This window comes from Stegodyphus dumicola, chromosome 12, assembly GCF_044657685.1.
Source record: "Stegodyphus dumicola isolate Sdum_Otavi_A_Nest chromosome 12, ASM4465768v1".
Classification (NCBI taxonomy): domain Eukaryota; kingdom Metazoa; phylum Arthropoda; class Arachnida; order Araneae; family Eresidae; genus Stegodyphus; species Stegodyphus dumicola.
Window position 1 is genome coordinate 46,709,419 of NC_140779.1, and position 16,921 is coordinate 46,726,339.

Consider the following 16,921-nt stretch of genomic DNA (forward strand, 5'->3'; position numbering starts at 1 on the left):
TGTAGGTGATAAGCAAAAAATGTTCAGATGGAGTAGCTTATATTTTTATGCTTTTAAACGTTTAAATGAAATTGTCGAAATTGGATTTGTTTATTTTGACGAACCTAATATTTATTTCAAGAACCATTTTTAATTGAATTTTAACAAAGTGCGAGAAGAAATACATCTCAACACTGTGCATAGAATGAAGAGGGAAAGTTACTGTTAGTAAAGATTTTAGAAATCAAGTTTTGAATTAAATTGATCAGTGGAAATAAAATGAATCTGTCGACAGTTTTATGCAGGCATTACACCAACAGGTCTTTTGGAAAGTAAAAGTGAATTAGTATAAGAATACTAAATGGAAATATCTGAAAGAAATACTAAATAAATTTCTTAGTAACTCTTAACTTCGCTATTTTAGTCTCAAAAGATAATAATAGGCTACTTACTCCGTTTGAGTCTTTTGTAAGGTTTATCAGACATCATAATTGTTTTCTTCAGATTCTTTCGAAATTGTCTACCAGAAGTTCCGTTTCTAGAAATAAGGGAGAAAGTAAGTCAAGTTTAAGAGTATTTAAGCCTTCTGGCATTTAATGTAAACAGATGTTCGTTGACGTATCATATTCAACTTCGCCACCTGTTGTTTCATCGAATTGACATTAGTTCTGATACACAGGAGCTATAGATTTTAATATACGTTGCCAGAATTCGTATCATCATAAATAGTATTATCATAAATAGTTCTATTTTTTAAATTGCAATATTTGCAATGATGATATTTATAATGTGCTTTTGAATTTAATTTCAAAATTTATGTTTTTAAGTTATGAAAACGATTCGAAATATGAATGAGAAATAATAAACATTTTGCTCATTTTTATTAATGGCTTGTTTATACATTGCTACGCATTATTTTCTAACTATTCTGACAAAAATTAATATTTTAGTTTAATATTTTAATTTTTTGTTTCTTATCAGCTAACAAACAAAAATTCAGAGATGGTTTAGGGTAACGATTTTCGCTTAGTTTTCCCTCTTGCTTTTAATGTATGTTTGCTGACTTTTTATGTAAAGTGTGAGAAGACCAATTTCTATCAAATAAATCGAAAGTTTCATGTTTTCAATTACTATGTTAATTGCCATTTTATGTAGTTCATCTTTGGACTGAAACATAATAAAATACATAGCATAATTATAAGGATTTTACAGTTATCACTCAACTACGCCCTTTGAAAGTAAAATTGCCGTTTCTCGGATTTAATTTTAGTGTTTGATCAGTTCATGCAAACAGTTTATTACAAACATATCCATCCATTTAAAAAAAAAAAAAAACCCGGCTTCTGTCTGTCTCCCCTCACAATATTTACGCAGGGACACAAAACTTGAGAAATTTGATTTTTGAAGATAAACGCTGAAACAATTTTCTGTTTTATTTCACCTGATTCATGAACTATAGTGTTATTTTTAAGCAAAATGCTAATGTCTAGTTAATTAAACTTCTTTGCCACTGAAAGAAATAAATTGTCGAGAAGAAAAGTTTCCAAGTTAATTTTTACTCATTTTTAAGAAAGTAATTCAGGCTACAGTACCAAAAGGGCTGACACTCACGTGTTTAAATATTGTGAAGTAATAGTTACAACAGAAACGTCCAATACGAAATTTCCAATTCAGACTGTTTTCACCTGAAAGTTTACTAGTGTCATTATAACTTACACAGTAATCTATTTTAAAAAAATTCCAAAAATACAGATAGTGCAACAAACTACCATTAACTCACGATCGATGCTTGACCCCGAGTATCTTAGAAGCAAGACTTATGTTTCGGCACGTCATCATAGTAATTAATTTCACAAAAGTAATACCAGTGTTAGCAAGTAGTTCAGCGATCAAAATAACCTAAATTTAATTATTTTAAAAGCATACATATATTCTTGATAGCTCCATATCACAAGAGGAGCATAAAGATACACTATGCATGTACTGAGCTTCAAAAATTGCTGCTTAAAAAAAACAAATTAATAGTTCTTGAAATTTTCCCTCATATTGTTTTCACGTTATGAAAACGTTAAATATATTTAGCCTCTAATTTGAATAGTATGTAATCTTGGAGTACGAGCATCACGTTTTGCGGTATGACTCTTTTTTCAAACCTGGCGAGAAATATCATGCATGTTTTGCTGCTTTGTTTATTTTCAGAGAGAATGCCATGCATATTTTATTTAAAAATAAAAGTATTAATCTTTTTTTGTATAAATGATTCTTTATTTTAAAATTGTTTCCAAAAATTACAATTTTATTTACTACTAGCACCTAAGCTGCCAGCCTTCGTCTGGCTTTTAAATGTACCGTAAAAATGCCCTGCCAAACGATAAATTTAAAAACTGCACAGAATTTTACTCTGCAGAAAACTTCCGAAAAAAAAACAAATTCTTAAAAAAAGTATATTACATATAAAAAATTAACCAACTTTCCTCTGAAGAAAAAATTATGCAAAACTTTTCAATATCTTACAAACAGTGAAATAAGCTAAAAAAAAAAAAAAAAAAAAAAAAAAAAAAAAAACCATGAAAGAAACTCAAAAAACAAAAAATTACGGGCAGAATTTTACTCTGCAGAACAACTTTATCCAAAAGAAAAAAAAATCAATAAAAATGTATTATATATATAAAAAGACTGATGTGTGCACCACATGAATTCCTTGTACGGAATATAATATATGATACGCATTTTTTTTCTTAAATTTCATTTAAATTGATTAGATTAAATTAAATCTACTTCGTCGACAGCGCATAAACCACAATAGAATAAATGCACTCTTTAAAATTCACTATATTTGTTTACTATAAGGACACTCTGCATGCACAAAACTTATATCATTTGAAGAATTATCGTTGCCACATGTTCTATTCAAATATTATAATAAAGCTGAAATGATGTATGAAGGAAATTAAGCAAACAAAACAGAAAAGAACCAGTTTTTCACAGACGATTTAGTATTTCTCATTCAATTAATTCAGTTCTCACTTCGCGACAAGGCAAAAATACATAAAAACTCAAAATATCTGCATTAAAAATTACGAATTAAATCTCAAACACTTATTTCCTCGAAAAAATTCCAGTAAGGATTAAGCATGATTTAATTCACAATAATAAATGAAGGCGTTATTTTTGTGTTGCGAAGCTTAGTTTCTCTAGATTGGCAACAAATCTACAATTCTGCTGTTTCAAATGTAAACAAATATGTCCGCCATGTTATTTAAAACTTAACCGCACTTAAACAGCTTTTAAATTGTTGATAATTGTACAAATATTGCTTCCAGAATTACGAAAGGCATAAAAACCTTAATCGGAAGATAAAAACAACATAATTCAATCATTTTTAATGCAAAAAATGTACAATTTACAAACATATAAGAGTAAAGAAACTGAGATCACTGAGCCGGGTAACAGAGTGGATATATATATAAATATATTTATATACGTTTGGTTCGGCCGATTGCAACCAAAATACGAGGTGCACATTTACATGTTATAGCAGTCCTATATACAAAATTTCAACGTTCTGAGGCTACTCGTTTTTGAGTTATGCGAAATACGTACGTACGTACATACGTTCGTACAGACGCCACGAAAAATTCTCTTCAGAATTAGTTTTAAAGCAGTTTTATAATTTTTTTGGAGGAAACGAGTCTTTTATTGTGTCCTTACGTACAGATATCACGCAAAAACATAGTTAAATTGCATTCGATAGCGGTCAGAATGGATATTTTCGTTGAAATATGTTGCCTGAAACTTTTCGCGATTACAATACTTCCTTTTTACTTCGTACAAGGAAGTAAAAATGACATTGAAATATGCCAATCTCTTAAAAACAGTGACATAAGAAATACGATGAAAATTTGTTGCCAAACCCATATTTCTAAAAGAATGAAACTATTCAAAATGATAAAAATCTATCAACAACAATAAGAAAGGAAAATTGTTGCCAAAATCACATTTTTAAAGATGTGAGATGTAAGAAGTGTACTCGGAAACTTCATTTAAAAATTTTTTAAAAAATAGGAAATATTATCATTTTTCCAAAATTCTTTTTGTAAAAGCAGTCGCAAGGATGAAAGTTTAACGTGTCCAAAAACCAAAGAAAAATAAACTGTACATTTTTAAAATAAACGTTTTTAGAAAAAATACCGTTGAAAGGTGTTAAGCTCACTTTGTTAAATAAATTCGTATTTAATCGATTTATGGAAACACGAAATTTATTTTAAGTTCGTAAAATAGTTAAGTGCCTACGTTTCATGACGATGTGAAAATGGAGTGTGTAGAGTAAAATCTCGCTTTCCTATAGCCCATTATGTCTCAAAATGACGCGATTTCGTCACAAAACATAAAATTAAAAAAATTCGAATTCAAATTTCGAAAAATTCGAAGTGCACTGGCTCTTGTCTAGATGCACCTATGTACCAAATTTCGTAGCCGTGGGTCTATTAGCTTACGCACAGCGCGGACGAAAGACACACATACAGATCCACACACAGGCAGACTCTTTCTTTTATTATATGTAGAGATTTTCAAAAATTACAATTGTATTTAAAATTAAAATTTTATTTAATGAGACTCAATCATAACACCTGCGCATGAATTTTCCATGGAACGGTATAAAGTAAATTTCTCAATGAAATATTAAGCCATTTTTATTTTGCCTAAGCAAAGGGTGAGTGAACTTCTAACATAGAGTTTTACAAACCGTAAAGGGCAACTGGGGATTACGTTACCCAGTCGCCAAAATGAAGAATCATCATCCACCACCTTTTAGTTCGGGCACCACTGTAGAGACAGTAGGTTATCTTGAAGCAGGAGACGTGAAAAATGAGTAGTGCCTTCGACGGGACCCGAACCTGCACCTTTCCAATGCGCGTGTGTGCTACAGTTACACCACAAAAGTATGCAAACACCCGGGAAGAAGATCTAAGTTACCTGAAAGCCGTTTTGACAAAAATAAAGGACGCTGGTTTGACCATTAAACCTATAAAATGTTAATTTGCTCAAGATAGAGAAAAATATCTAGAACATATTGTAGATCGGGGTATAAGAATGCCAAGTGACGTCAAAGTAAAAGCTATTCTTGATTTTCCCGTGCCATCCACAAAATGTCAAGTCATTTTTAGGATTAGCGGGATATTATAATCATTAAATTCCCATGTTCTCATCTATAGCAGCACCTTTAACCGAAACCTTGAAAGGAAACGTAAAGAAAGGGAAAATAAATTGTACAAAAGAGTGCACAAAGGCATTTGAAGAGCTAAAGAAAAAACTGTCTCAAAAGCCTATATATACTACATGCACCTGATTTCAATAAGGAAATTATTTTGCAAACTGATGCTTCAAACTCTGGTATGGGTGTCCTTTTAGCTCAGAAAGATGTACGAGACAATGAACATCCAGTATTATACCTCAGTAAGAAGTTTACAGAAACTGAAAAAAAGTACTCTACCACAGAAAAAGAATGCGCCGCCATAATATTCGCTGTAAAGAAACTGGAATGTTATTTAGACGGGCATACTAAATTCCTCATCATGACCGATCATAATCCCCTATTTTGACTCAAAAATAATGTGAGTCTAAATCCACGAGTTATGAGATGGGTACTAGTATTACAACTCTACAATTACACGGTCGTTCATCGAAGTGGCAAAAACCATAAAAATGTAGACGCATTAAGTCGTACTCCCTGGTCTGATTAAAGAATTTGTTTCCGTATATAGATAAAAAATCATTTTGTTCTTTCCTCTCTTCCTTACTGTATATTATTATGTTATATGTAGTATTTGAATTATGTTATAAGGTATTTCTCCCGCCCTCCTAGCGTGGCTTCATGGTGTAGTGGTCAGCCCACTGAGCCGGTATTTCAGAGGTCCTTGGTTCGATTCCCGACGAAAGCGTGGCTAGGTTTTCATCTTGCTTGCTTCCTAAATACATACTGTCTCTACAATGGCTCCCGAACTAAAAGGGTCGTGAATGATGAATCTCCACACCCAGGATTTGGCGATTGGTTCCTCTGAAAACCCCAGTCGCCCTTTAAAAGGGGGAGTATATAAGGTATTTCTTCCGCCCTCCTAGAATGCCTTCGTGGTGTAGTGGTCACGACACTGAGCCGGTATTTCAGAGTTTCGATTCCTGGCGAAGGCGTTGCTAAGTTTCATCTTGCCTGCTTCCTAAATGCCTAATGTCTCTACAATGTATTGTGTTGATATTCTGTTGTTTTGAAACAAAATTGTAAGTGAGGGAGCAGAGGTTGTAATGCTTTATTATTTAACAAATAACGACATTTATTATTGGAGTGGCAATGCTATGTTTGTATCATGCAACCGTTGCTCAGCAACGTAAGAAGTTGTTTAAAGAAGTTATTCTGAAAGTTTTACCAGCTAGTAGATGTATGAAAAATTAACTGAAAGATTGTATTCAAATTATTTATCTCCGTAAACTAAAAATAAAATTTATGTTTTACTGAGGAGATCATTTGTTATTTTGTTAAATACTGCAAAATTCGTAACCTTGCTTTTCATTATGTTCTTACAGTAACTACATCCTTCGATAAATTAAATTATTCACATAATAATACTGTATATTTTTGAACGATAAAATAAGTAAAAAAAAGACGAAAAATACTCGAGAAATATGGTATAGCTCATTGTTTTCTTTCACAGCAGAACACAGTAAGACAATGGTATATTACTGGAAAAGACTGAAATTTCATATACAAGTGGATTATCAATTAGCATATTCCTATTTTTAAAACATTTCCGTAATATGCTACTAAAATATATTTGAAATGTAAAACATCATTACTTAACCACCTTTGGAATAATCCATTGAAGTACTATATACACTTGCTTTAGCGTTCCTGCCTGTAGTTGAAATGTCGGGGAAATGTCTCCTTTTCTATCTATCGTAGATCGACTATGTTGTCGATGGATCGATGGAGAATGTTAATATCTTAGTCCCACCTTGTTAAGAAAGAACAGCCAAAAACTTCAGAGAGAGAGAGAGAAAGAGAGAATCCGAAGAGTAAGGTGATTTTGTTCTGACAGAAATCAGTCTATGAGTTCCTAATTTGCAAACTAGAAACTGACATCACGGTTTGACTGGCAACGTTATCTTAATGCTGAATACCATCCGGTTATTCACTTTTTTTAATCTTTCGTTTTCTTTTCACTTTTTCCCCAAACTTCCACGTAGCACTTACACGTAGTATGCAACATTAAAAGTGCACCTTTCAAGCCCGAGTTCATGACGAGCGATGCCCAACTTAACGAAAAAACTCAACATGGTTTTAACTTTTGATTTATTGTGTCGAACTGTCTTTGGTCTCCGGCAGTTTTGGAACTTGCATTTTCAAGAGTGGTCTTTCGTCTCCCCATCGAGAGCATAAGTCGAAATTCCGTCTCTGGCGATAATTTTGTTCATAAAAACGGAGTCTGTCAAAGACTTTTCTAAAAGGTTACTTAAAATTAGTTCTCTGCATTCTAGCTGATCATCCATAAAATCTGGCGGAACAAATTTCTACAGTATCCGAACTCTTTTTCAAAATGATGTGAATCGATCATGGAGATATCTAGTTCCAGAGCTGTCTTGCGTATTTCAACGTTCGTAGTATACTTGCTTCCTTACTTTTGTCACTATGTTTTCGCTTCGGCACATTGATGATATTCCAGAAAAGGGGGCATGTTTCAATGATTACTGACAATTCTTGAATCACTTGAACAACCTCAAACACCGTAGTCCTTTTCAAAACATGTAATCGCTAAAGCCTTTCCGTTATTTTGTTGGCACTTTTGCCCTTGCTTAAACGTAAATTTACTGTTTGTCCTTTGTTCAAAAAGTATTAGTGAGACAAACAGTCGAAAGATATTTTCATTCCCATCAAAACGACTACGTTGTTATAGATGTGATGTGACTTCACACGTTTGTCTTATGGAGAGTACTCTAATGCCCTGACTGAAATCTAATTCGAATATGCAAAGTTTCACGCACGTGAAAAGAAATTTTTTTAAGAACCTTTTGAACAATGGAGTATTCTTTTCGCTTGTTGGCGGATTCCAACCTAAGTTTTCCAATCTAAGTTAATTTCCAATCTAAGTTTTGTCTAAAATTACAATGCTGATTAATTTATGTCATGCGCATTGAGTAGCAAGACGTGCTTGTGTAATTCTATGCCAGGAATGAATGCTATCATATAAGATTTTCTACGAAAATTCTAATTATCATGAGACGATTTGCTACACTAGGAAGAGACATCTGCGACCAGAAGGTTAGGCGCATTCACAAATTTAACAAAATATGAAACCTGTTTTTATATGGCAGAGACATATAGCTATGCTTTAAGTTTTTCTAACTGCGCTTAAAAGATCGGGCTTCGGAGTGGACGTATAGAGAACAGACTTGATGTTCTTGGCGAAAAAATGTCATTCTAATATGTTATGGCTCTTTTACTCCTCAGATAAGCTGGTCCTTAGTTACGTTTTAAGTGTTTAGCAGAGGTACGATCAGATTGAGTTAAGGTGATCTCAAAGTATCTGGCTTGCAAATTTACGTTCTACTGCTGCACATAATTACTGAAACGAAGTGAGGTATTTCTAGTAGACATTGTAATAGCAAAACTGTTCTATCTGTAGCTAACCGTTATGCAATTATGCCCAGCATCTGCGGATAACAGCTGTTAGAGCCCAAAATGGCATTTTGTATTATACCTACTGGAAACAAGCAACCGATTTTAGCTGTAATAACGAGCGAAACTGGATATTACGATTAGAAATTGCATAAATTTGCAATTTTACACATAAATTATGTCATTTGTGAAATTAATATTCATTCTGCTCTTTTTATGCTCAAAAATTAAGATATGAATCTTTAATATTTTGTGTTGTATGACGTAAGACTGCTAGACTGATTAAGCAGATACTTTCTTAGTAGTCCGAAAAATACATGTCAGAAGATACCTATGATGTTGAAAGTTTTCTTGAAAAGTAAAAATGTTCGAAACAAATGTCAAATGCTCTCTATAAAAGGACACGTCTATCTTGTTTACGAAGCAAGATGATTGCCAAGTTGCAGCAATGACATTCAGCACGTGTGGAATATAATAGAATGCACATATGTCTGATTCAAAAGAATTTAATACATCTGAACTTTAAGAATATTTTTTCTTGGTTTTCCTACATGTAACGTGAAATGTGTAAAATAAATGGTAATATTTTTTTTGAAATAATACTTAGTATATTTGTATGTCTGTATATATAGATATGCAGATAAATCTGGATAAAGACATTTATAAATTAAAATAGTTGTTGTTGTTCAGTGAAGTATTCAGTGAAGTATGTAGAAGTTCAGTGAAGTCAGTTTAAACTACTAAAAAGTTAAATAGAACGTAATTCAAAGCGCAGAGAAAGCTAATCCGATCTCATAATTACAGCAGCTAAGTAAACAACAACAACTAAGTAAGCAACTGAACTGAGATGTTTCTCTCCGGCTTTTTAAAGCTTTTTAATCGGGCTCGAGAATGATCCGATAATTTCCGTTTTCTCGAGATTTCTGGAAAGCAAAATAGTAGAATTACGGTCACAGCTAACACAGTCGTCAGTTACATATATTCAGTTTAAATATAAATTACGAGATATCTATTTAATAAATGCGCGTGCTCCTGTATTTTTAATTTTTCGGCGTAGCTTTCTTTTAAAACTCGTCACGCGTTGTATTGCACAGGGAAATAAAACAATTTTAATTACAATCCTACTAAAAATAGCTAACTAAATACAAAATCTATAACAGTATGTGCACGAACATTCTCCTGAAATCAACTGTTCTTCCATCATAATATCAAGATATGATGTATCGAAGTTATATAGTATGTTTTACTTAACAATTATTTTACATGACATCGTCCCTACGACATGATATAATTTCATACGAATAAATAATTATCAGTTTTATTTAAAATATTTTTCTCATCAATAGAATTTTGATTATGCCGATCAACTGACGGTGATCGACCCGCTATCGAGGCCTTGACCTTCATTGAACCCGTTAAAATTTCATCAACCCTCAGGGAGTCAATACCAACTTGGCTCTGGCGATTGCAGTAAAAAAGGGAGGTGCAGCACTAGGTGTTATGGTAATCACTTAAAAGAATTACAAAGCTCTACGGCTAATTGTTTTTGAGTTACGCGAAATATATACATACATATATACGTACAGACAAATCACGAGAAAAGTTCCTTCTGACTCCTTTTTAAATTCATTTTAAAAACAGTTTTGGAAAAAACAGTCTTTTACTCTATCAATAGTCCATATGAATTCGGGAACAGTCAAAATGGATGTTTCCGTTGAAATATGACACTAGAAATGTTTCCCGATTACAATACTCCCTGTGCTTCCTACAAGGGAATTAAAAATAAGAAATGAGCAACCTGAAAACTTGAGAACAATGTGAGCCATCGATAAAAAAATTCATAATTTAAAAAAAAAAAAAAAAAAAAAAAAAAAAAAAAAAAAACACTTAAAGTCCCCCCCTTAAATTTTAAATTACGTCCAAAGCGGCGTTTTTTTAACGTTTTGTGTGTTACCTTTATTTATTAAATATCATGTTCTTCGCACTTAACCATAAATTTCAGTTCAATAGTAATGTCGCAAAATAATTTTAAAATGAGCCTACCTTTAGAATTTCCGATACACATACCCGCGCGCTGCAGATAAAAAGGTTCCCCCCCCCCTAGATTGTTGCCATCGCTCGCTTTCAAATCGTTGAGTTTGTTACTCAAAAATTCGTCAAAGCTTTACAAAATATGAAATCTATAATAAAACAAACTCCAAATTCGATTACGTCATTCAAAATTGATGGCTCTATGTACCCTTTTTTTCATCACAATGCGAGAAATATGAAGATTTATGCAGATGTTGCAGAAAGAGGCGTACATTTATGCAGATTTTTCATTATTTAATTTCTTCAAACATAATTCAGGACTCTAACATTAGGTGGCAACATTTTGAAAAGTGAAACGTACATTTATAGTGATTCACCGCAAAACGAAAAACAATAGTCCTTCAAGAACAAATCCCCTTTGCACTAAAAACTAAAAAAGTATGTAAAAAGTTGTTTTTTGAAATAACCATATTTACATTTTTATTCTCTTCTTAAATAGATAAAATATTTACTGTTGAAAATTCGTAAAGTCTTTACTGTTATATTTATAAAATTCGAAGTAACTCAAAATAAATTCATGTTTTAAAAGTTTCATCTGCTTCTATATCGTTTTGAACATAAATCGGTATAAACAAGAAAATATGATTAAAACGTGTAATACTGTTTGAAAAATTAAAACCAGAAATAAAGATACAGGCTGGCAATCTATACCATACTATTAAAATACTTACCATAATTCGATGTGATTTTGTATGCGAACGATAAAATAGAAAAAATCTGATGTGTACACCACATGACTTCCTTGTACGGAATATTAAATTATACGCATTTTTTTCTTGAATTTCATTTAAATTGACAGGATTGAATTAAATCTACTTCGTGGACAGCGCATAAACCACAATAGAATAAATGCACTCTTTAAAATTCACTATATTTGTTTACTATAACGACACTCTGAATGTACAAAATTTATATCATTTGAAGAATTATCGTTGCCACATGTTCTATTCAAATACTACAATAAAGCTAAAACGATGTAGGAAAGAAATTAAGTAAACAAAACAGAAAAGAAACAGTTTTTCACAGACGATTTAGTATTTCTCATTCCATTAATTCAATTCTCACTTCGCGAGAAGGCAAAAATACATAAAAACTCAAAATATCTATATTAAAAATTACGAAGTAAATTTTAAACACTTATTTCCTCGAAAAAATTTCAGAAAGGATTAAGCATGATTTAATTGGCAATAATAAACGAAGGTCTTATCTTTGTTGTTGCGAAGCTAAGTTTCTCTAGATTGGCAACAAATTCACTAATCTGCTGTTTCAAATGTAAAAATCAATGGTTGCCATAAAAAAAAGGCTTAGCGGAACTTAAACAACTTTAAAATTGTTGATAATTCTAAAAATATTGCATACAGATTTACTAAAGTCATAGAAACCTTAACCGGAAGATAAAAACAACATAATTCAATCATTTTTAAAGCAAAAAATGTACAATTTACAAACATATAAGAGTAAAGAAACTGAGATCACTGAGCCGGGTAACAGAGTGGATATATATATAAATATATTTATATACGTTTGGTGCGGCCGATTGCAACCAAAATACGAGGTGCACATCTACATGCTATAGCAGTCCTACAAATTTCAACGTTCTGAGGCTACTCGTTTTTGAGTTATGCGAGATACGTACATACGTACGTGTACGTACGTACACACGTTCGTACAGACGCCACGAAAAATTCTGTTCTGAATTAATTTTAAAGAAGTTTTATAATTTTTGTGAATGAAAAGAGTCTTTTATTCTGTCCTTACGTACAGATATCACGCAAAAACATCGTTAAATTGCATTCGATAGCGGTCAAAATGGATATTTTCGTTAAAATATGTTGCCTGAAACTTTTCACGATTACAATACTTCCTTTTTACTTCGTACAAGGAAGTAAAAATAGCCATAAATGTTGGAAACTGATCAGATATAGGGTAATATAATCCTATTTTATTTATAACACGCATGCGATAAAATAACTTTGGTTGCAAAATATTAAATTAAGGTAAAATGATTTAACATAATATGTTATGGTAAATGAACTGTTGTTAGAATACTAAAGATAAATGAAATATTTTGTTTATCGTCATTTGGCAACAACGCTCAGTTTATTGCTGAAGGGTTTTACCTTAAGAGCATATCTTCAAGAGGTTTTCTTTGTAAAATTTAAACAAATAGCTTTCTAAAAACTGTAGGCCATAGACTATCTCAAAGACAAATTTGCATTACATTTCAAAAATTAAAAAGAAACTGAGATTTCAGTTTTTAAATTACTTCCGATTTTCCAAATCGATATAAAACAAATTCCAAATTTCAAATTTGGATTTTCAGATGCCCATATTCGCAGTAGAATTACGTCACTCAAAGTTCGTTGGCTTTATGTTCGGTTGTTTTATCACAGTGCGAGAAATATACATACATTTATGAAGTTTTTTCATTATTTAATTTCTTCAAATATAATGCAAGACTCTAACATCTAGTGGCAACAGTTTGAACAGTGAAACGGACATTTATAGTGATTCAACGCAAAACGAAAACAATAGTCCTTCAGGGACAAAGCCCCTTTGGATTAATAATTGTGTGTGTGTGTGTGTGATTATGGCAAAGCCTCGAGGGCTATCTGCCTAAGAGGAGGGATGCCTTCGTGGAGGACTTTCTAAGGGAGACTGGCTCGTATACACGTTACACATGGGGAAAACCACGAAAACGCCCATGCAGCCAGCCCGTTCGCGGGACTCGAACCTCGGACCGAACTACCAGTGTTCAGCGACTAAACCGCTCGGCCGCTGGTGGGCTTGGATTAATAATTGAAAAAATATTCTTGCCAGTTACGTAACATATAAAGCTTAAAATATCTTTCTATAACTGCAACAAAGCTATTCATAAAAGTTAGCAAAGGAATTAATTATATTTTAATTTGAATGAATTTATTTTAATTTATATTAATCACGTGCATTATTAAGAAAATTAAATAAGTAATGAATGCATTCACTATTTTCAATCGCTTAAGCTTGTAAATGAACAACACATTCATTAAATTTGCAAGATATATAGGTCTAGCTAAAATACTTACGAGGATTAAATGCATTAAGAAATCTGTTGCATAATTATGAAAGATAAATTAAAGACCTTTTGGTTGCCTGTAAAGGTAACAGCTTTAAAGTGCCTGTTTGTTAGGCTGCGTGAGTGATAAATGCGCTAGCAGCCGAACGTAACATATCATGGCGAGAAAAATAGAATTACAGATATTTACAATTTCAAAATTTCTAACTCACCTTCTGATATCTTAATTAACGGCGATATTTCTTAGGTGTACATTTATACGTGAACTGCGTGACTTCCATCTATGATGAGGTTCTTGTCCAGGCTTTTGTTTCACACTTTACATTGCATAACAGATCTCCCCGTTTTTTCTTTAATATCCTTTTGCGCGACCCGGAAATCCGACTCCCTGATAACATGCCTGGTGCATATCCAGTACGATTTGTTGGAAATAACTGAGAAATTGCGATAATCCTGGCTGACTTCATATGTAGCTGCTTCCTTCCCAAGTTAATACGTAGCTCGTAGAAGAAATCAAAATAGGCTGCGATGGCTAATGGCCAACTGCTAATCAGTGTCAGAATTAAATATGCATACAAAGTATCTACACGTTTTTTGCGGATGCCAGTTTATTTTCCAATTTTTACTTATTAGGAAAATATTTTAACGTTAAGTATTTTAAGAATAATAAAACGTGCACATATAACGTACCACCTGAGAAGTTTTTTCCCTAATGTTTTGTTATGTTTTTCATACTGCTATTTCTTTCAGAAGGATTAGAAAATTAGTAGAAAAATCCGCTTAAAAAAGGAAGTGTTCCTAACATAAAACGTTAGGAAAATAAAAATGGTTATGCTTGTCATGTCTGTTGATCTTGTTGTTAGGTTAACTAAGAAAAATTCGCTTAAAAAAGGAAGTGTTCCTAACATAAAATGTTAGGAAAATAAATAGGGTTATCCTTGTTATGGCTGTGGATCTTTTTATTAGGTTAACTAATTATAACGGTGTATACTTCTCATCATGAATACTTTCAAAAAATTAATTGTAACACTTTGTAATTTCCTGATTTTCAGATACGGCGGGTTATACTTATTTTAAGCAAGTCAATTATAGAAGTCGGAGATACTTATACATCAACAACTTTCAAAAGTTTTACATGAGATCGAAAAAGAACACTTCAAAAATAATTTTCTTTCCATTGTTTTTTGTCTTGTCCATATAATTCATGGAGGAATGGTTGCCAGAGCCTCAAGGCGGTTAGACTTCTACTTCCACATGAATTTTGAGGTCCCTCGGGGGGGGGGAGTTGATCTGAGGGTCTGCTACGCCTCTCTCTTCCCATTAAACAAAACGAGAGGACTAAATTAATTTAATGAAAAATGATAAGAAAAGCGAATATTTTTCAGAAGTAATGAACAGCATTTATAAAAACTGAACGTTCACCTTTTTGCCGTACTGAATTTAAAAATTACATATTCAATCTATTATTATTATTGTTTTTAAAATAAACCTAGTACTCTGAAGTGTAGGCATTACAGAGCCTAAACTATTAACTTTACACACGCTAGCAATAGAGATGGGGCGTATTTTGAGTGGTAAAGCCATTTTAATGCATAACGCAGAATTTCTTCGTGCACTGATCTGCCTGATAAATGTATTTTATATGTGAGATACTTTATGCAGCCTTATTTTTTAAACTATGGTTTTGAAAACTCTGCGGACATATGGTGGTCCGAGAAGTAATAGTCAGAGACCAAAAGAAATATGGCAGATTAAAATTTGATTTGTTATTTAATTATTTTGAGAAAAGCATTACAAAAAAGGCATGCGAGTTAATAATTGAATGTTCGGCAAAATGTGCATCATACTAAATGTGCATCATACTAAACAAACTCGCAAAATTTAAGAACCGCTGTCGTGTAGCAATGCAAAAAACTTATTATTTTTTTATACTGATTGAAGAAATAATATCATTTATTAAAATGCGAGAGAAAGATAGGAAACATTTAATAGAATTGAAAAATTACGTAAATAAATTATATTTTACAGAGTTGTTAATAGATTTGTTTTATTTATTAAATATGCTTTTTTGACTAGAAATTAAATTGTAATGTAAAACGAAAGCAAGTCATAAATGCGGATATGCAGAAATTGCGTTTAACATTGATCAGAAATTTTAAGTATATTAAATATTTTCTTACTTTACGTTTCCTTAAAATGTTTAGCATTTTGTAGTTTTGACGTATGAATACCATCGAGAACATGAACTTAGAAAGCTTCTCTTGACTTATAATATCCCTCTTATATAGATATACAGTTCATAGATTAATTTAGTAAAAAACACAGATTCAAAAGCAAAACGCTTCTCTTTCAGCTATCGGTTATTATGAAAATTTATTCACGAATTCTAATCTAGTACATAGACATCCTTTGATGACATCATCAAAAGGGCTGCCATGACACGTTATCTTCCTACCTGTTAGAAAAAGTTGTTCAGCATTTCCTCTACCTGTTGTTCTATTTCCTATTCCTTACGTTTATTGTAAACTGATAACATAGTTTTTCAGAAAGGTTCTAGCTCTGTTTAGTGTATGAAGGAGAATTTTAAAGCTGTAAACATGATAATACATAAAAGCATTAAAAGACTGTCAAAAAAGGAAAATAATAATAACTTCTAATTCAGAATACGAGTTCAATATTGCTTACTAGAAAGCCATATGACCTGTTTTTAAAATCTGTTACATAAACTAAACGAGAAATTTTGCTTTGTTTCAAATATTCTTAACTTTTCTTATGCACAAATGTGGAAAAAACGTTTGCCTTTCGTAAGAGTAATTTAGAATTGTACCAAAATATAAGTTTAAGGTATCGAATTAATTAATGGTTAAAATGGAAATTTTTTCAAGATTAAAATGAGATCATTCACTGGAAAAAACGTCTGCTTCAAAAATAGCAAAAGGAAGAAGAACGTTAACATTTCCAAGTACAAATAAGTTACTATTAAGTGCGCTCTTTACACACTGGCATCTTGTATTCGCTCGTCTGCATTTACATGCTCTGAAAAAAATCTGATGTGTACACCACATGTCTTCCTTGTATTGGAATATTAAATTATACGCATTTTTTCTTGCATTTCATTTAAACTTATT

General features: G+C 32.1%; 1 protein-coding gene across 1 annotated transcript in view; it reads right to left on the bottom strand.

Annotated features, from left to right (window-relative positions):
- The window catches only part of LOC118196179 (endoplasmic reticulum aminopeptidase 1-like), a 75,688-nt gene extending 75,101 nt beyond the window's left edge, over window positions 1–587 (bottom strand). The window contains exon 1 of the mRNA XM_035367593.2: window positions 432–587. Coding sequence (XP_035223484.1) covers window positions 432–468 — 37 coding nt within the window. The 5' untranslated portion in view covers window positions 469–587. The remainder of the gene's footprint in view (window positions 1–431) is intronic.
- Between the last annotated feature and the right edge of the window lie 16,334 nt (window positions 588–16,921).